This window comes from Carya illinoinensis, chromosome 9 (genome assembly GCF_018687715.1).
Source record: "Carya illinoinensis cultivar Pawnee chromosome 9, C.illinoinensisPawnee_v1, whole genome shotgun sequence".
NCBI classification, from domain to species: domain Eukaryota; kingdom Viridiplantae; phylum Streptophyta; class Magnoliopsida; order Fagales; family Juglandaceae; genus Carya; species Carya illinoinensis.
Window position 1 is genome coordinate 16,180,691 of NC_056760.1, and position 21,346 is coordinate 16,202,036.

Below are 21,346 nucleotides of genomic sequence, written 5' to 3' on the forward strand. Positions count from 1 at the left end.
TAGGGGTTTAAGACAAAGGGAGCCTCTGTCCCCTTATATTTTTCTTCTTTGTATTGAGGGTTTGATCTCTCTTTAGAGATATGGTGGGTTGAGGAGAATAAAAGAGTACAAGATTTGTTGGCGAGGTATGAAGCTATTTTTGGGCAGAAAATTAACAAGGAAAAGACTACTATTGTGTTTAGTGGAAATGTGAGTGTGGATACTAACTTTGAGATAAAAAATTTGTGGAGCAATTGTGAGATTTAACAATATGAGAAATATCTTGGGCTTCCACTTGTTAGTGGGAGTTCTAAGACTCAAGCTTTTCAATCTATAAAATCAAAGGTGTGGCAAAAACTTCAATCTTAGAAAGAAAAATTATTGTCACAGGGGGAAAGGAGATTTTATTAAAAGTTGTAGCTCTCTCGATTCCAACATATACAATGAGTTGTTTCCTTCTTCCTTCTAGTTTGTGTAATGAGTTGGAAAGTACAATGTCAAGATTTTGGTGGGTTCAAAAGGGCAATGAGAGGAAGATTCACTAGGTAAGTTGTGCTAAGATGTGTCAAAGGAAGTCTTTGGGTGGTATGGGATTTAAGAACCTTAGAAGCTTTAATTTAGCACTACTAGCAAAGCAAGGGTGGAGGTTGTCTCAAGATGAAAGTTCTTTCATGCATAGACTATTAAAGGCAAAATATTTCCCCCATAGTAGTTTTATGCAAGTTGGGTTGGGTAAATGTCCTTCTTATACTTAGAGAGGCATTTGGGAGGCTCAGAAATGGCTAGTGGCAGGGTGCAAGTGGAGAATAGGAGATGACAGATCAGTAAATATTTGGCATGATCAGTGGATTCTAGGACATCTTTATTTATTGTTGGAAGGGGCTATGATGTTAGCAGGCTCAAGGTTCGATATGGTTGCTTCCCTCTTTGTGGATAATGAGAAGGTGTGGGATATTAACAAGCTTAGATCTCTCTTCCATTCAAATATAGTAGTTGATATTCTTAAAGTGTTTCTGTGTCCTACTGATATGGAAGATAGAATGGTGTGGTCTCACGAAAGGAATGGTCAATTCACAATTAGAAGTTGTTATAGATACATTCATTCTCAAATTGGTACCCAGTTTGCAGAGGCATCAAATGTGCATAATCAACATGCTCTTTGGAGGCACTTGTGGAAGATGAAAGTTTCAAATAAAGAAAAATATTTGCTTGGCATGCCTGTAAAGATGGATTACCCATTGGACAACAGTTAGTATGGAAACATGTTTTTATCTAATGGCACATGTAGTCTTTGTCTCTCAGAACTTGAAACACTTACACATGCTGTGATGAGCTATAATTCCATTTAGAAAACTTGGGACTTGTATTTACCAGAAGTTTCTATTGATAACTGATTGTCAGTTTTGGACATGGCCTTGCAACTATGTGACAGGAAGCTATATGATAAGTTGGCTATTTTCTTTGGCTATATGATAAGTATGTGCATGAGAAATTAGTGCTAACTCCAAAGCAGGTTGTTGATAATGCTTTGACTATGCTGCACAGTTTTGATAAAGTGAGGCCGAAAACTTGTGTCTAACTCAAGAAACATTATAGATGGCAACACCTTCCTACGGATTGGTTAAAATTAAATGTTGATGGTGCAGTTTTTGATGAGTTGGAAAAAATTGGTATTGGTGCCATTCTAAGGGATGCTTTAGGTAATGTTCTTATGACTACAAGTAAAGCTGAGTGTGAGGTTAAAGACACAAAAGCTAAAGAACTTTTAGCCATTTTCTGAGGTATGCAACTATGTGCCACACTAGGAATTTTAAAACTTGTGGTGGAAAGTGATAGTTTGATTATTGTTGAAGCCTTACATGATGATAGTATGAGTAACTCTATGCTAGGCGTGCTTTATCATGAAATTAAGAAACTATATTTCTGTTTTGGTACTTGTAACTTTTCACATGTATATCGGAAGGGTAATATGGTAGCTCATAAGTTGGTTAGGAATGCTTTCATGGTTGAAAGTATTAATTTATGGTGGGAATTTATTCTAGACTGTATTTCTCAAGCCTTAGGGCTTGATAATTGTCTGTAATCGTGTTTCCGTTTAATTAATGAAATTATCATTTCTCTAAAAAAAAAAACAAAATTGAATATTTTGTACTTAATAAATATTCTTCATTTCCAGTGAAATTGAGAAAATTCTTATCCAAAAATCCATATGGCTCAACTAGTTGATCTGAGATAAATACACTACATTTTCAACATAAGTTCAAACTAGACTTATTTTTTTTTTTCAAGTAGAATTCATTTTCATAAACAATCAATTTTCACATGAAATTGACTCAATTAATACAATCAACAACACATTCTCTGCACAAAAGTTGTTGGCCACACTACAATTTTCAATTCCTTGGTCTCTAATTTCACACTACAATATTATGCTTGGCCCCCCAAACATTGTTCAACATTTCCAGTTGCTTTGAATTATAGCATTTTTCAGCATTTTGAGCATGCTAGTTGCAGCCACTGCCAACCAAAACAACCAAATATCCAGACAGAACAAACATGACAGTACAAGAAAACAACCAAAACAAATACATATGCAAAATGCAACCTTGAATAACATTTGTAATAGTGCAAAAAAAAAATGATCTAAATTTTACCAATCAGAGAGAGATAGAGAGAGAGCGATCTAAGGAAGATGAAAGATTCACTTCGGGCTTTGTCTAGGGTTAGGTTAGGGTCCAGAGATTGGAGACAAGAAGATGAGAGACTGAGGAGCTACAAAGAAGATGGGCTTAAGTTCGATTTCGCACAAAGAAGAGAAGAGGAAAGCACTTTGGTACGCATTGTTTAGCATGTTTGGGAGTCCATTTCATTTAATCCTTCGGTGCACACCATTTCAATTTAGGGAAAATCTAGTTGCAAGTATAACTGCGCACTAATATGTGCACCAATCTAATGTGATTGGTAAAAAGTAGATTTTATTGAAAATAATGCTAATTTAAATTTTGAATATGAATGAATCAGTATTAGTACGCAATTTTACTTGTACATAGCAAAACTCTCTTATTTAACCAAATTCCTTCGCTTGGCCCACTCCATGTGCACCATTTTATTTAACCCATTGGTAGCTACATGGATTTCGTGCGCAAGGGATGCACGAAATTGCCTACCTTTAACTTTTTCCTTACAAAAATGGGATAGTACTATACTGTATAGATGAGGAAACTAGTGTAAAGCGCACCCACCCTCGGTCACATCATATTTCATATGGTTTCTAAAAAGGGAAATGATGGAAAGAGTAATTCCAGTGATCGACACACATACACGATACACTTTTTTATTTTTTATTTTTTTATTTTACTTATGGATAATAAGTAGAAAAAAACTTAATTAATTTAATAAGAATAATATAAAAATAAAATTTAAAATATGTATAGTGTATGGTATTGGATGATGAGTAGCATATATAACTAGTGATGGAAATCATATTTCCACCAAGGAATCCCAAGATGAAAGCTATCGAATATGTGTTTTTTTAACAATATTTGTGTTTATTTATTTTTTAATATCATGTTTATTTATTTTTTTGTACTTAAAAAAATACATAAAAAATCCTTTAAAAAATAAAAAATAAATAAAAAATTTGCACATAGAATTCATTGATGCGGTTTCTCAATGGCCCTAGCATCTTCGTTGTAAAAAATGAACAATGCATGGGATAATTCCTCAAAACAAATCCTTCGGTTGAATCATAAATGTGCCATGATGTCAATAGTTTTGACAGAAACGATAAGATTTAGAATATCATTGCATATTTATATTGACCACTTTAATTTGATTTTAGAAAAAAAAAAGTGATTGTGACTTAATGAGATATGCATAGTATGTACTAGAATATCCTAGAAGTTTAAATTTTTGTAGGTACCACTTTGGCAAAACGTAATTAATAATATAACATTGTAGATGCAAAATTTTGGCTAGAATTAGGTGACTAAATTGATAAGTTTGGATATAAATAGGTGACTAAAATGATAAAGTTTATCCTATCATTAAGTTTGTCTTTTTGATGAATGTAAATTATTTATTAACAGTTTTATCTATAATAATATTAAGTTTATCTGGGAGGTATTTGAGATTGTTTTAGATAAGTCATATGTGTGAAAATCGAGTCTCAAGGAATCACTTACCCATAAGTTTGAGGGATGCAAAGCTGGTTCCCATGGAAAAGATAGCCAGCATGAATGTGAAAGTCTCTCGCAGCTTGTCCATTCAAGCACGTGCTCCACAAATTAGCGAAATCTAGATCATCGGCTTATAACTCTTGTACCTGTTCAAGGCCTGTGAGTTCAGCCTTCAAAGTTACTAAAAAAGGTTGGTCGATGACTGAGGGCGTCAATGACCTTGTTTTGTTGTCCCGATTTATGTTTCAACACTATGGTAAACTTCTACATGAACTTGATCCATCTTGCATGCATTTAGCTCAAGTTACTTTGAGTGTTTATAAATTTCAAAGCATGATGATCATTGTATAAAACAAATTCTCTTTGGATCAAATAATATTCCCAGTGTTTAAGAGACCGAATAATAGACTAGAATTCCAGCTCGTAAGTTGTCCACTTCTGTCGAGACTCATTTAACTTCTCACTAAAAAATTCTATAAGCCGACCTTCTTGGGACAGAACTGTGCCAATGCCCACTATAGATGCATCGCACTCCACTTTGAAGAGCTTTTCAAAGCTTTTCAAGCTTGTAAAGCCTTTCAAGGCTTTTCAAAGTTGACAACCTTTCTTTTATTAGAGCAAAACTAGCTTCTTGTTCTTTTTTCCAACTAAGCTATCCCTTTTTCATACACTCAGTGATGGAAGTTGCGATGGAATTGAAGTTCTCGATGAACCTTTGGTAGAAGGTTGCCAATCCGTGGAAGCTACATGCTTGACCAACAGTCGCAGGTCTCGACCACTCTCGGATGGCCCTGACTTTTCCTTCATCCATGTGAATGCCCTCTGCACTTATCACAAACCCAAGGAACAACAGTCGGTCGCTCATGAAGGAGCATTTCTTGAGGTTGACAAGCAACTTGTTGTCTTGTAGGACAAATAGAACCTTTTGTAAATGCCCAACTTGTTCTTCCTCATCTCGGCTGCAAAGAAGAATGCCATCAAAATAAACGATGATAAACTTCCTAATGAATGGCTTGAGCACCTGGTGCATGACCCTCATAAAGGTGCTTGGTGCATTAGATAAGCAAAATGGTATCACCAACCATTCATATAGCCCCTCCTTGGTTTTAAACGCTGTCTTCCACTCATCACCAAGCCGAATTCAAATATGATGGTACCCATTCCGTAAGTCTATTTTTGAGAACACATTAGACCTTGTAAGCATGTCGAGCATATCAGCTAAACTGGAAATGGAAAATCAATATTTTACCGTGATCTTGTTGATGGTGCGACTGTCCACGCACATCCTCTAGCTTTCATCTTTCTTTGGTATGAGCAACGCTAGCACGACGCATGGACTCATACTCTCCCCGATCAGGTCCTAACAAATGAGTTCTTCCACTTGGGTTTGAAGAATTTGATTCTCATTGGGACTCATACAGTAATGAGACAGAGTCAATAGGCTTGCTCCTGGGGCCAAATCAATGTGGTGCTTCTCGGTTTATAATGCAAGTGTAGTAACAAGGGCCTTGGACACAATATTCTCCTAGCTAACACTGTCTATGATCTCGTTACATACCTTATTGTTGATAGTGCAATGTGTTTTGAATATTGAGTTCCTCTGATTCTCCTCTTCAAATTTCGGCGCTAGCATCACTCGTTGTATGACATAGTTCATTGGTTCGCCTTCATCACCTTCCACCAATTCCCCTAGTTCTTTATCTCCATTGTCATCCTCATCTTTCTAACCTCTCTCTTCTTCTTCAATCATATGTTCTGGTCGACATGTGGGACACTCATTAGAGTGTTGTCCAGGCTGATTGCATTGGAAACATTTCCCATCATTGGCTTAGTATAGTGATTATTGCTGGTGCCGCTCATTTATACTTTTGGAGTGTCAGTTCTTTCATTGTTTGGCTGTTGGTGTTTCCTCTCTAAGGCTGATTAGATGAACTTGGTTGTGAATTGCTTAGTCGAGGTTGTTGATCAACTCTCTTGACGAGTGGTGTAAAAGATGGTGCTTTGGGTTGTGGTTGGGACAACTGTAGCTCAATTTTCAGAGCTAAGTTGATAGCCTCCGATAGAGTCCACACGGTGTGGAACAAAACTTTGTCTTGGATGGCCACACGCAACCTTCCCACAAACCTGGCAACTTGTTGCCCTTCTATTTCGAACAAATTATTATTAGTTTAGTTGGTAAAACTCTTCTGTGTAGTCGCTAACAATCCTCATTCCTTGCCTGTAGTTTTGATACTGTTTGTATATAATCTGTTCATAATTTGGAGGAAGGAACCTAACTCTCATCAATTGTTTCATCTTTGACCATGCTCGCACTGGTTGTTTACCCTGTTGCCACCTATTGTTTTGCATTTCTTCCTCCCATGCCAATGCACCACCATGCAATTTATATGCCATTAACTTCACCTATTGTGCCTCAAGGGTTTCGTTTTTTAAAACAAGACCCACAAAGGCTATCCAAAGTGTAGGAGAATGTCGTGTAATAATTAGAAATAAAATTCTTAGATCGTCTTCTCGGAGAAAGTGTTTAAAATCAAACTCATGTAAAGGTAAAAATATTCACAAAGAGATCGAAAATCAAAGGGGTGATATGTACAATGAGTGGAAGAATGCAACGGAAATGAAAATGGTACTAGTCATGGACTAGATTCATATTTTTGGATTTTTGAGTTTCAAAAGGGAAACTAAAAGACTAACAAATTGAAATTAACAATCAAAGAATCAACTACGCTAAACAATCTTATTTAATATGAAAATCAAATAATAAAACTGAAATTATTTAAGTTCTGATTAACTTTTAATCAATCTAAAATGTAATGGAATTAAGAGACTAATAAAACTAAGCCAAGAATTAAGCTAGATTAGAAAATAATTGACAAAACACGAGCTAAAAAATGAAAAGCCCTAAAATGAAGATTCTAGGGTTTATCTTTGTATTCAAATAATAAATTCTTAAAAATCAATTAATAACAATTGTAATGCCTATTTAATGGAAGTTTAAAAACTAAGAAAAAAAAGTAAGAAAAAAGTAGGGGTCTTTTTCTGCGGTACGACAGTCCCTTTCATCTCTTTGCTTTCCCTGTTAGGCAGCGACGGTATGGAGGATGATTTAGATGATTTGTATCAACGGTTATCTCTAACTGAACAGGAGGAGGAGGCAGTTGTGGTGGGATTGTGTGATTTGGAGGAATCTTCGTTGTGTAATGGTAAGGGTTTAGTGTTATCCCTTTTCACTGAAAAACATTTTTACCGGGATGCTTTCAAAATTACGAGGAAGCGTGCTTGGAGACTGGTGCGTGGGGTGAAATTCCGAGACCTTCACTCTAATCTTTTTTGGCCGAATTTGAAGACTTGCGTGACAAGGAGAAAGTGTTAAGAGAAGGCCCTTGGTCCTTTGATAAGCATCTTCTTTTAGTCCAGGAAGTGGACAGGAGTAAACAGGTTCAGCAAATAAAAATCCGTGAAGCTTCTTTTTGGGTCAGACTACATGATCTTCCTCTTCGGGCTCGGAATGAACGAGTAGGGCAATGTATTGGTGCGAAAATCGGGAGGGTGATAGAAGTTGATTTGGATAATGGTGAATTGGCATGGGGGGATTTTCTTCGGGTTTGAGTTTCGCTGGATGTGAGGAAGCCTTTGTTGAGGGGTACCTAATTTTCCATGGGTGCAGAAGAATCATACTGGGTTCGATTTTCGTACGAGTGTTTATCTAATTTCTGCTTCTATTGTGGTTGTCTGGGTCATGGAGATCGGGAATGTGAACGTAGAACACAAGTAGCTCTGGGTGCCTCTGATGAATCTTTCCCGTATGGTTCCTGGTTAAGGGCCTCTAGTTATGGGGACTTATTTCACGATGGACGCACTTGGAATCATCAAACTGGGTTGCAGTCAGGCCGTTGTGCTTCTCCACCAGCTTCTCTCGTCTCAGGAGACTGTGCAGCAGTTGGAAAATGGGATGAAACATCTCCAGCTTTCTCGGCGCAGATTAAGGAATTAAATGGTAAGGCTTCAGATTGTTATGTTCCTACTGGGATTGGAGAATTATCTACAAATGGGGAAACGGTTAATGGTGATGGTTCGATTCAAATTTCTGGTGAGGGGGTAAACCATATGTTTGCTGAAATTCCTGAAACGGAAATCCCCCTTTCTAGGTATGTTTCGGTTACTGATTTGGGTTTTAAGTCGGATGGGCTTGTTTTGGGTGATGGGCCGGGGCTTGGGCCATCTTTGCAAGCTGTGGAACCTAAAGGGGCTCGCTCTGATTGTGAAGGGCTGGGCAGTAAAGCTCAAGACCCAGTATTGGTGGATCGGCCTGATGGTATTTCTAGCAGGAAATGGAAGAGGATGTCATGTATTTCCTCTGCTTCTCATACCGTAGCTAAGGGCTCTCATTCTTCCACTCTAGCCCTGAAACGGAAGACTTGTTCTCCTGATGATAATGACAAGGGAAGACCGACCAAACGAGGAGGCTCTTCACGGGGTAATTTGATTGAATCTCCCCAGGGAGATGACTTCATATCAGCGGTGGCTGTTGCTCAGCCCCACCGAAGGCAATGAAAATTGTCAGTTGGAATGTCCGTGGGCTTGGGAACCCACGGGGCATTCGAACTCTCTGTGATTTGGTGCGGAGAGAAGCTCCTGACATTTTGTTTCTCCAGGAAATGCGTTTGAATGCAAAGGAATTTGAGGTATGCAAATTTAAATTGGGTTTTGTTAATTGTTTAGTTGTTGATTGTAATGGGAGAAAAGGTGGTCTTGCTTTATTGTGGGGTAGGTATATTTCTTTAACTATTTTGAACTATTCAACTTGTCATATTGATGCTCGGATTGATGATGTTATGGGTGTGGGCACTTGGTACCTCACTGGTATTTATGGTTTTCCGAAAGTTTCTCAACGTTTTAAAACTTGGGATGTGCTCCGTTATTTAAATAGACGGGATGGGGAGGCGTGGATGGTGATTGGGGATTTTAATGAAGTTTTGCATCATGATGAAAAATATGGTGGTTTACCTTGGCCAAACTGGCAGATAAATGCTTTTCGGGATGTGGTTGATGATTGTTTGCTAAAGGATTTGGGGTTTAAAGGTAACCAGTTTACATGGCGAAATGGTAGAGGAGGTGAGTGGAGTATTTGTGAGAGACTTGATCGTGTACTGGCAAACCAACCATGGTGCGATTTTTTCCCATCTGCAGGTGTTTCCCATGGTGTGGCCTCTTATTCTGATCACTCTCCCATTTGGGTGATTACTGAAGCTGATAGTGATCATGGGCATTTTAAATGCCCATTTCGTTTTGAAGAAATGTGGGTGGGGAAAAAGGGTTGTGAGGATATTATTAAAGCCAATTGGAGGGGTGTAGAAGGGGGTCATGATTTGGATCATATTATTCATAATATTAAGGAGTGTGGGTTTCAACTGAATTTGTGGAATAGGAATTGTTTTGGTAATGTGCAGAAGCAATTGAAGTTGGCTAGACTAAATATGGAAATGCTAAATGTCTCGGATCCAACAAGAGAATGCAAAACTGATCATACCAAGGCTAGAGAAGATTTCAGAAATGGTTGGAGCGAGACGAGGTTATATGGCGACAACGTTCAAAAGCCTTGTGGCTGAAAGAGGGTGATAAAAACTCTAAATATTTCCACATGAAAGCTTCTCAGAGAAGAAGAAAGAATAGGCTGGATAAATTAAAAGATGGGGATGGGGTGTGGCGAACTGGTATTCAGCGTGATAAAATTCTTTTGGACTATTTTGAAGCTCTTTTTGAGAGTTCTAATCCAAGAAGCTCAACAGATTTTCTGGATGCACTTGCTGATCGAGTTACTCCAGCAATGAATTTGGAACTAAGTCAACAGTTTTCTGAATCTAAAGTGTGGAATGCGCTGGCAGAAATGAACCCCTCGTCGGCACCAGGACCTGATGGAATGTCTCCTGCATTCTTTCAGAAATATTGGCATGTGGTAGGATCTTCCATGAAGGGTGCGATCCTTCAAGCTTTAAATACATGTGTTTTTGCTCGGTGGGTTTGTGGAGCGAGAAGCTCTGCCCCCTCTCTAAAAAGTAAACAAACCGTGTCATCGCCGTTGAGGGAGGTGGGAGCCTCGGCTCCCCCCTCCCCCCCCCCTCCTCCTTCCCTTCTCCCTTTCGTTTTGTTCCTTTGTTTTTCTATTTTTCTTTTTCGGCTGTTGTTTTGGCTCGTTTTTGGTTTTTTATCAGTCGGCCCTGCGATTGTGGTGGTTAGCTCTTCTCCCCTGGTTCCAGTGTCTTTCCTGGAGCGAGGATCACCGGTAAGGGCCCCGACCAACCCAGCGAAGTGGCGTTTTGCAGAGGAGGCGTGAGCAGTCCTGCGAGGAGGCGCTTTGCAGTGGGGACGTACGGCGAGGGTGAAACACATGGGAGGATCTGGACGGGTGAGAAGCTAGCCTATTCGTGTTGGCGCAAGGTTGACGGCTTGGGCTATGGTGAGGCGGGGATACGGCGGGGTGGCTCGACGGCAAGAGGCTTGATACTCTGTTTTCGTAACAGAGGGTTGGGTTTCGTACGATGGGGCTGCTGGTTTACTCTATCTATTTTCTGGCCGACGATGGAGGGGCTTATCTAGGCATCGGGGGTCTTCCCGTGCCTTGTGGTGATCGGCAGTAGCAGCGCTGCACAGGAACAGAGAAGAAGAAGGGGCGGCGGATGTAGCGAAGAAACCCTAGTCCGATCCTTAGGCGCCTATTCTGTTAGCGGGTTGGGCCCCCACGATGTTGGGTCTTGGGCCTGGGCTGGGCCCTCTGTTTTGCACAGCCCTTTACTGTTTTTTATGTTGTTCTGTATTTGTTTTAATTATGTTTTAGCTTTTATTTATAATATACTGCCTAGAGTCCCACTCCTTCTTAAAAGGAATGTGGGTTTTGTCCTACTCCTCTTTTGGAGGAATGTAGGTTTGGGTACTCTTCCTCCGTGGGAGGAGAGAGTGTGGTGTACCTCTCTTCTTCGGAAGAGAGGTCGTTTATCTCTGTTTATCAGAGAGCTTTCTCTTTTGACCGCTGTCAAGAGAGGAGGTATAGAAGTTTTAGACACTGTCCGTCACAAAGAAATTTGTTGACGGGGGAGCTCCTGAGCAGATGCGTTAGTTGGCTTATGGTCTGGTTTTCCAGTTTGTTAAGTCACAGTTGTAACTTCGCCTATGAATATATGCAGTGAAGCATTTCCTATCAAAAAAAAAAAAAAAAAAAAATACATGCGTTTTTCCTCCTTCTCTTAACCATACATATATTTCTCTTATTCCTAAGAAGAAATGCCCTTCCGTTGTTGCTGATTATAGACCCATTAGTTTGTATAATGTGGCTTATAAAATTATATCTAGAGTCATTACTAATCGTTTGAAAGTTGTTTTGCCTTGTATTATTGGGGAAAGTCAAAGTAGGGGTGCTACCCGCACCATACGGTGCGGGGTAGGCCCCCCCCGCCCCCCGCATGGGGCGGATGGGGAAAATCCCCCCCGTCCCCCGCCCCCTGTGTGCAGGGGTGGGGTACCCCGTCCCGCATGACGGGGTACAGGGTGGGGGGGCAATCCGTCCGGCCCCCCGCACCCCCCTTCTGGGCCTTGGGCCGAGAAGCAATTTCTGGGCCAAAATGGGCCATTTTGGGCCCAGAAATCTCAGCAATGGGCTAAAATGGCCCACAAGTACGTATTTTTGGCCCAAAAATACCTTGTAGGTCATTTTCATTTTTCAGCTCATAAAATTATAAGTAAAAAAGAAAAAAAAAATTTAAAACCCAGATTAAAAGATAAAAAAAAAGTGTTATGTCTAAGAGTCTAATACGTAATAAACTAATAATAATAACTAAGCTATTACAAAATTGAAAGGATAAACAATTACAAAATTACAAACATAAAAGTGTCCAAAGGACATTGTATCAACATTACAAATTATTGAATACAAAATTTGAACAAATAATTAAAAATTGATCATTCTAAAGAGGCTTGTCAGCTATGACTTGTCTGTGAGTCAATGGGTGTGACAGTTGGGGCGGCCCAAGCTTGAGCACATTTTTATGTTGCAGAGGTGCTAGACGTCTCATGTGTTACTACAAAAATTAATATTAAAATTAATAACGATGAAATGGAAATGAATATAAAAAAATTAAAATAATAAAATAAAAAATAATTACCAGGTGGTCCAAATCCAGACTGATCACCACCCTCATCGGTCTCCTTAAAATCTAAAATATCCGGAATATGAATATCCTTTCCTATCGTCCAACTCTATGTGCATATCAATGCCTCTACAATTGTAGGAGACAATGAACTACGGAAAGGATCCAATATACGACCTCCGGTACTAAAGGCTGACTCTGAGGCAACGGTGCTAATAGGGATGACCAAAATACAGCGGGTAATCTCAGAAATGATGGGATATTTCTTTGAGGTATTCTTCCACCATCCTAATATATCGAAATGATCATCATCATCTTGGACCATATCCGCTGACAAATAGTTGTCTAACTCAGAAACAACCTCCGTAGATTGATGGACTAGTGTGGGATTCTGTGCGAGGGTCAAGAGTCCACGGCATTCTGCGCTTCTTTGTAGGAGGCTCGGTCATGGTGTCTGTAGAAGGCGTTGGGGTCGGTGTATGTGTCTTCGATGTAGTACCACCCTTAATTGCCATAAACTCGTCATACAATTTTTTCAGGGTATCTCGGGCCAATTCACCAATAATGTCAGTCCATACCTGATCGTGAACAAGTCCCAACCCATATAACAAGCCTAAAACTTTCAGACGGGGATCAAGAATAACAGCCACATATAAGAAAATATTCATTCTAGTCAAATCTCCCCAATACTTGTCATATTTTAGCATCATGGTCACTGCCATCCCCCTCATCCTTTCATTGGAACCCCTACGCATATCTTCTAATTCTTCTTTTACCCTACATATTTGTTGACAAAACCCATGGGATGTAGGGTACAAAGAACCAGATACATTCAACGTGACATCATAAAATAATCCAAGAAAATCAATGAAAGTAGAAACTACCACCCAATCATCATCATTAGGCTTTCGTGATCCCCCGTGCTCATCAAAGTATTTGACATATTAGATGTCTTCATCACCCAATAATTGAAAGGCTGCCTTATATTCCTGGGCCGCCTCCAACATCAAGAAGGTTGAGTTCCATCTGGTAGGAACATCAGTACAAAGACCCTTCTTCGATGTTATGCTTGCAGCCTTTGCAGCAACCCTGAATTTCTCCAATCTAGAAGGAGAAGACCTCACCCATTTCACAACCATTCTAACTCGTGCAACCGAGTCATCAACATCTTTCAACCCCTCAGTCACAATTAAATTCAAAATATGTGCAGCACATCTAACATGCAAGTATTCACCGCCCAAGAATGTCTTATTTGCATCTTTAAGATAATTCTTTAGATATCCCAATGCGACATCATTAGACGACGCATTATCAACTGACACAGACAAAACCTTTTCCAACCCCCACTCCTTTATTGCGGCCTCCAATGCCTTCCCAATCGTCTCACCCTTATGATCAGTTATTTGACAAAATTTAATAATCTTTTTGTGTAGAACCCAATCAGCATCAACAAAATGCACAGTCAACGACATGTAATTCATATTTTGGATAGAAGTCCAAGTACCGGTAGTGAGGCAAACTACCAAACCCGCGAGTTGGCCCCTCAAAACATCTTTATCACGAAGGTACATCTTCTTAATATCCTTTGCCACAGTGTGACGAGAAGGAAGTACAAATCTGGGTTCCAACTCTTGGACAAATTCTTGGAACCCTTTACCCTCCACAAACTGAAAAGGCAGCTCGTCCATGATAATCATACGAGCTAACTTCCTTCTATACTCATCGGGGTTATACTTCGTATACCCCTTCAATGTTGGCCCCCCGGCCCCACTACTCCCATCCGCCATTTTAAAATCTAGTCTAGATTGGCCCTTCTCTACTAAGGATTTTAAAATTGCACTCTTCTTGCATTGTTCCTCTAGATGGACCTTCAGCTGGGATGTACCATGTTTCCTATAGTGACATCCATACATTTTCCCACAGTGATTACATTTAGTTTGTGGGTTGTTGGGGTCTCCACCCTCTAGTTTGGTAAAGTGTTGCCAAACTATAGATACAGGTTTCTTGCCCTGTGTGGGCTTCGGAGCAGGGCAATGTGTACTCGTTATAGGGGTAGGAGTAGGGTTAGTTTCTGGGGTAGGGGTGTTGGCTGGGGAAGGCGAGTTATCACTGAAATCCGAAGACATTCCTGATTGTCCAACAAAAAAAAAAAAAAAAAAAAAAATTCAAAGTGCAATCCAACACAATCAGCAAAAACTACATACAAAACTATTATTGATGTATTAAGTACTTTTTATATATAATGATGATAATATGAATGGCTACACTATAATAAGTTTTTACACCTCATATAAGCAATTCCAAATAATTTGATTAGGAAGAGTCGAAGAGAGATGCTTCATATTTTTAATAGGCATTATTTTAATAGGCCACTTTAATAGGCATTATTTTCTTCTCTCTTTTCTCTTTTTTACCATTTTTTAAGTTTTGGCAAGCATAGGGGTTAATTTCGTGTCATTTATATATAGGCCAAGGTAATTTAGGTTAATCATGTGTACGTTATATATATCATGTGGAGTCATGAGTATAAAACTTTCCCACAGTACATATGATAATTTTATTCAATCATTTAAAAATACTCATACTTTCTCAATTCGTAATTGGAAATGATATGTACTTAAATGATTGAATAAAAAAAATTATCATAATTTTAATCACCCAAAAATTATCATTGTCTTAATCACCCAATAATATCATTCAATTAAATGATATGTACTTAAATGATTGAATAAAAAAAATTATGAATGAAGGCCATTATTGATTTTATATAATTTTCAAATTGATTTTTTTTTTGAATTTTAATTATCTAATAGTTATAATTTTTTCAAACTTTTAAATAAAACAAAAAAAAAAAAATGATAATATGCTTCATAGTTTTGTTCTCTCATTTTTACTTTTCATATATTTAATTTTTTAAAATTATTTTCTTAATAGTTACTGAAATTAATATTAGTATATTGGTATATTTTTTAATTTTTTAAAATCTTGAAAGATGTTTAAAAAATATTGGTATATTACTATTTTACTTTTATTTACGAACTTTTTCATTAATATTCACAAACCATCTCAATTTAGTATCTAAATCAAAGCTAAGAAGGGAAAGAAACTTGTAAGTTCGAAAATTACCAATTGATATATGCATACATTATTTAAATAATATTTTTTTGAATTAGCGTGTTAACACGCGAACAAATAATTGATGTGAGCCAAAAACTTAATTTCATACTTTCAAGAGCAAAAACCCTAGCCAAGAAAAGAAAGATGCCAAAAACCCTAATAAATCATAGTGTTACATGATGATTATTATCTCAAACAAGTTTCACAACTCCATAAATTTATATATATGTATATAAATAATTTCTTTCTTGATTAATTGGTAGGTCTTTTTCTTATTCTTTACAATTTTTGTATTCAATAATTTTGTAAACAAAATTTGCAAGTTGAAAGTAGGGGTGGGCACTCGGAAATTAATGAGTTTAGGGTTTCGGATTGAGGTTTCAATCCATAAAACCCCTAAATCAATTTAAGGTTTCGGATTGGAACCCTAATTTAACTTAGGGTCCTAATCATGAAACCCCTAAATCAATTTAGGGGTTAGGGTTTCAATGAAATTTACAACAAAAATGGGCAAATCCGAAACATCCAAAATGCTTGAAATCTGAAACAATCACACAATGTCACAAACAACGAATCCACAGCACACAATTCACAAATTCCATCCTCCATCTCCGATTCAACCCCATCCTTCCTCCAATCTTCGATCAAAACTAAAAATATATATATATATAATTTAACGGAGAAAAATTAAGAAAATCAATGACCGGAGGATAAAAGTATACATACCGTGAGTCCGGCGTGCATCCTGCGTGCGTCCGACGTGGGAGAGGGAGGAGGGACGGCGTGCGGCACGGCGACTTAGGGTCGGAGGGGAGGGGAGGGACTCGGGAGAACTGAAGAAGTGTGAAGGACGCCGGGGGGGGGGGGGGGTCAGGGGTATGCAGCAACTTAAATGAAACGGCGCCGTTTTGTCAATGACAAAACGACGCCGTTTCATTTAAGTATAACTTAAACTTATATATATATATAATATATTATATATTATATATACATACGGGGCGGGGCGGGGGAAAAACCGACCGGGGGGGTCCATCCCCGTCCCCCGCCCCCGCTGGGTTACACCATACGGGTCGGGGGGGCCCCGCCTCGGCCCTGATGGTGCGGATGCCCCGCCCCGCCCCGCATCGGGACGGGGCAGTGGGTAACGGGGCCCCGCTGCCCACCCCTAAGTCAAAGTGCCTTTGTTCCGGGTTGTTTAATTACAGATAATGTATTAATTACTTATGAATTGATACATTATCTAAAGCATAAGAGGTCTGGGCGTCAAGGTTATATATCTTTGAAGTTAGATATGAGCAAGGCATACGATAGGGTTGAATGGAGTTTTATTCAAAAGGTGATAGAAGTTATGAGATTTCAGCCGAGCTTTATTTCTTTGGAGATGTATTGTGTTAAAACAGTTTCCTTTTCTGTTTTAGTTAATGGAGTTCCAAAAAGGCCTATTATTCCTACTCGGGGGTTGAGACAAGGGGATCCTTTATCCCCTTATCTTTTCCTCTTTTGTACTGAAGGTCTTTCTTCTTTGCTGAATGCTGCTGGGGTTAGAAAGGATGTTTCTGGGCTGAAAATTTGCAGAAATGCTCCTAATATCAATCATTTGCTTTTTGCGGATGATAGTGTTATTTTTTGTAAGGCGGATGTGGAAGAGAATAAAAGGGTACAAGAGGTGTTAGATGTTTACGAACAAGTTTCTGGGCATAAAATTAATAAGGAAAAAACATCTATGGTTTTTAGCAACAATGTCAGTCACGAGTTACAGCAAGAGATCCATTCTTTGTGGGGTAATGGCGATATCCACCAGTATGAGAAGTATCTTGGATTGCCTCCAATAGTGGGTAGATAAAAAACCAGGGCATTTCAATCTATATAGCAACGGGTTTGGCAAAAATTGCAAAGTTGGAAGGAAAAATTATTGTCTCAAGGGGGAAAGGAGATCTTACTCAAGGATGTAGCACTTTCGATTCCAACTTATTCGATGAGTTGTTTCTTATTGCCTGCTTCTTTTTGTGTTGAATTAGAGGGTCTCATGTCAAATTTTTGGTAGGGGCAAAAAAGATAGGAAAGAAGAATTCATTGGGTTAGTTGGCGCAAGATGTGTGAAGCTAAGTGTAGGGGTGGATTGGGGTTTAAAAATTTAAGATTTTTCAACATGGCTCTTTTGGCTCAACAAGGTTGGCGTTTACTACAGAATAATAATTCGGTGTTACATAAGCTACTCAAAGCTCGGTACTTCTCTACGTCCAGTTTTTTAGAATCCAATTTGGGGCATTGTCCATCATATACATGGATGAGTATTTGGGAGGCGAAGCATTGGCTGAAGGAGGGTTGTATTTGGAGGATTGGGGATGGGCAAAAGGTCAATTTATGGCATGATAAATGGTTGCCAGGTCATCAAAACTTAGCTTCAGAACATGGGGTAGTCGAGACTACAGGGAGGATGTTGTGGCATCGGTTTTTCAGGTGGATAATCTGGGATGGGATATTCAAAAACTAAGAACTCTCTTCAATCCAAGTTTAGTGTGTGAAATCATGAAAATTATGGTATTTTCGAGTGGTAAAGCTGATAAATTGATATGGAATTTTGAAAGAAATGGGATGTTTTCGATTAAAAGCTGCTATAGGCTGATTATGGACCTCTATCGGCTTGAAACTTCTGAATCTTCTAATGTTAGATCTCAGCAGAAGTTGTGGAAAGCTTTATGGAAGATGCCGGTACCAAATAAAATTAAAATTTTTGCTTGGAGAGCTTGTATGGATAGTCTTCCATCTAAAGTTAAATTGATGCAGAAATAGGTTCTTCAGGATGCTTGCTGTAGGTTCTGTTCTTTCCCGGTAGAAGATTTACTGCATGCAGTTTTCACTTGCGATTAGGTGCAAGCTTCTTGGGCTCAGTTTTTCCCAATGTTACATAATCTTAGTCCTAGTAGTGTTGTTGAGTTGGCTATTCAGTTTGTTGCTGGACAAGATTGGTCTAATTTGGCAAGATTTTTCAGTTTTGCATAGGGTTTCTGGTTTAGGAGGAATAAACTTGAATTTGATCACAAGATCCTCTCTCCTTCTCATGTCATTTCCCATTCATTGGGTCTGTTACACAGTTATAAAGCTGTAGTTATTAAATCTCGGATGCAAGCCTGGTCTCATTTTAGTTGGAAAGCTCCTCCTGTAGGTGTGCTAAAACTTAATACTGATGGTGCCATTTTTTTAGATGCTCATAAAGTTGGTATTGGTGCTATATTGCGAGATTCAATTGGGCATGTTCTTATGGCTGTTTCAAAAATTGAGATAGCTTTAGAAGATCCTAAAACCGTGGAGCTCCTGGCTGTTTTCCGAGGTATGCAGATGTGCATTTCAATGGGTATCTCGGCTCTTGAGGTGGAAAGTGATTGCTTGCTCCTTGTTCAAGCTTTGCAACAGGAAGATATGACAAATTCTTTGCTCGGCAATTTGTTTTCAGAAGTGAAACGTTTATGTAACTATTTTTCAAGTAATTCCTTTGTTCATGTGTATAGAGAGGGCAATAGATCTGCTCATCTACTTGCGAGAAATGCTTGGAGAGTAGAGGATATTGATATGTGGTGGGATAGTATTCCAGACTTTCTTTCTCAAGCCTTATGGTTTGATAAATGTTTGTAATCGTTTGATCTCTAATGAAGATGTTAGTTCCTATAAAAAAAAAATTAAATAAAAAGTAGGAAATGGAAAGAGTAGGCCAGATGAATAGAGATGAAGGCAGCAAGTAATGGCGGATGTTGGGCAGCGGCAGTTTTTTTCTTCAAGCGGCGTTGCTGTGTGCTTCTTTCTGAATTTTTTTTTTCCTGTTGTATTGCGTCCCAGTCCTAATACGGAAAAAATAAAACAATCTGCCTTTCATCTTGCGTCCAACGAAAAAGAAAAATATATGGGTTCCGTCTAAAATCAAAACTCCCCCTTATGCTACGTTTCTACCCTGCGTGCCAAAGAAAACTTATTTTTGTTTTAAACCCGTGCATCTCTGACTCTCCAAATGAAAAGCCGAGGTGTGTGAGTTTCCATCCAAATCCAGAAAGGACTCCTCACTTCTTCTTTCCGTGCTGTGTGTGTGAGTTTATTTTTTTGGCTCAAAAATGCTAAATGCAGTCGGTATGTGTAAGCGGGGTGTAGTCGTGTCCTACGTGGATTAATGAATAAGTGAGCATCAAAAGGTGCGTTTCACTCCCTCAACCTTTCATTTCCCCTTCTCCATCTCCTTCACCTTCTCCACTTCGGCTCCACTTTCCTTCTCCCTGCTCCTCAGACGCCATCAGCCGAGCTAGTTACAAGAAGGCAAAGAAGCTTCTAGTCTTCTTCCCTGAGAACGACCATTCCATTAATGGAAAAAACAAGCTTTTCTCCTTTACATCTTCTTCTTTTTCATCGTCGAAATTCGGAATTAAAAGAAGCAGTAGCTCCAATGGGTTTGGGAGCACTCATAGCCGGCCATCATCAATGAACAATGGTTTATCTGGAAAGATCAACAAGAAATAATAGATATACTTTGAAAATGAGTTTGGGAAAAATATGTTAATGATGAAATCTAAGAGATGGAGTTTTTTTTTTTTTTCTTGGTGGAGAAATGCTTCAACGTACCAAGTTCATTTGTTTTGATAGGCAGCTTCCTCAACCATTCTCTTGTTCTATTTTGAGCCAAATCTGCCCAAAAGCCTCGCTTTATGTTGTTGTTAAGAGATTGGGGTAAAAGGAGGAATCGCCCAATGGTCTGGCGATCAAAAAAGAAAAGAAATGCATTTTTCGATCTACTCTCAAGTAGGTCTTCAGTGGATGATTTTCCTTTTTAATTATAAGGAAGAAGGGGAAGATCAATAAAAAGCTGTTTGAGAATTAGTTGTAAGGGATTGCTTTGTTTTGCAAGCTACTGTCATGAAGAAGAAGAAAAAGTCAGCTTTTTTCCTTCCCACTTTTTTTTTTCTTTGCTTTTTAAGTTTAGTTTTGCTTTTTTATTTTTTTATATTTCTTCACTTCCACGTACGCTAGCCGATTACCTCACGTTTGTAGATGCCGATTGTACCTAACAGTTTTGTTTATTGCTACCATTTTCACTTGTGGCTGCTCCCTTCTATGCATGCATTTTCTTCTTATGTGTTTTTCTTTGAACTCTTTCTTTTTCTTTTCTTTAGCATCAATGCATCTTGGCCTATATATAAAAAAATAGAAATCAAGAAAAATAAAAAGGAAAAATAAAATATCAAAGATATATTGTGCATGTGAAAAATATTACCTAATTAAATCACAAGTTATAAAATTAAGCATCAATTATGCTATTAACTAATTTAAATTATAACTAGGATTTATGCCTCTTAATCATTTTGTTTTATCTAAAACCAATAATAATGTAATGACATAATTAAAATATATTAATTCTAAATATATAAAAATATGCAATAATTTAGTTCAATCAGCATATAATCAAAAAAATTTTCTACTTCCAGTCATGAAAGCTCTCGACATGGAGATGCTTGTTAAAACATGGTAAATCAATTTTGATTCGAGAGTTATTATTTTGGTTTGATCCCCTCTGATTAACTTGGCCTTCTCCATCGAAACCAGCATTCTCTTCATCACTAGATGAAGCATCTCGCACTTGATTCTGTTGACTTGGTATGAAACCACGGTCTCTATGTAGATGATCTCGATCCCTCCCATTCTCTTGATGCCCATCGCCACCAACATGAAAGTTGGTAATGCCTCTTTGGATTTCCAGCAACATCACTTCGATCCCCACGAATCGTTGTTGGTTTTGTGACTGGATAGCAGCCCAAAGGGTTGGTAGTCCACGTCCTTCATCGTAGGGGTTACCTTCCTCTCTTGCCATCGAGCAAGGCGCAACCTTGCTCTAATGCCAAATTGGCGTAGCGGAAGACAAATGAAAAACTATGAAGAAGAGTTGTGTATTCC

At 38.6% G+C, this 21,346-nt stretch overlaps 1 protein-coding gene across 1 annotated transcript; it reads left to right on the forward strand.

The window, feature by feature from the left end:
* The first annotated feature begins 8,707 nt into the window (after positions 1-8,707).
* LOC122276851 lies at positions 8,708-9,766 on the forward strand. The gene has a single exon (XM_043086749.1). It carries the CDS (start codon positions 8,708-8,710, stop codon positions 9,764-9,766), a length of 1,059 nt encoding a protein of 352 aa, XP_042942683.1.
* Positions 9,767-21,346: the final 11,580 nt, after the last annotated feature.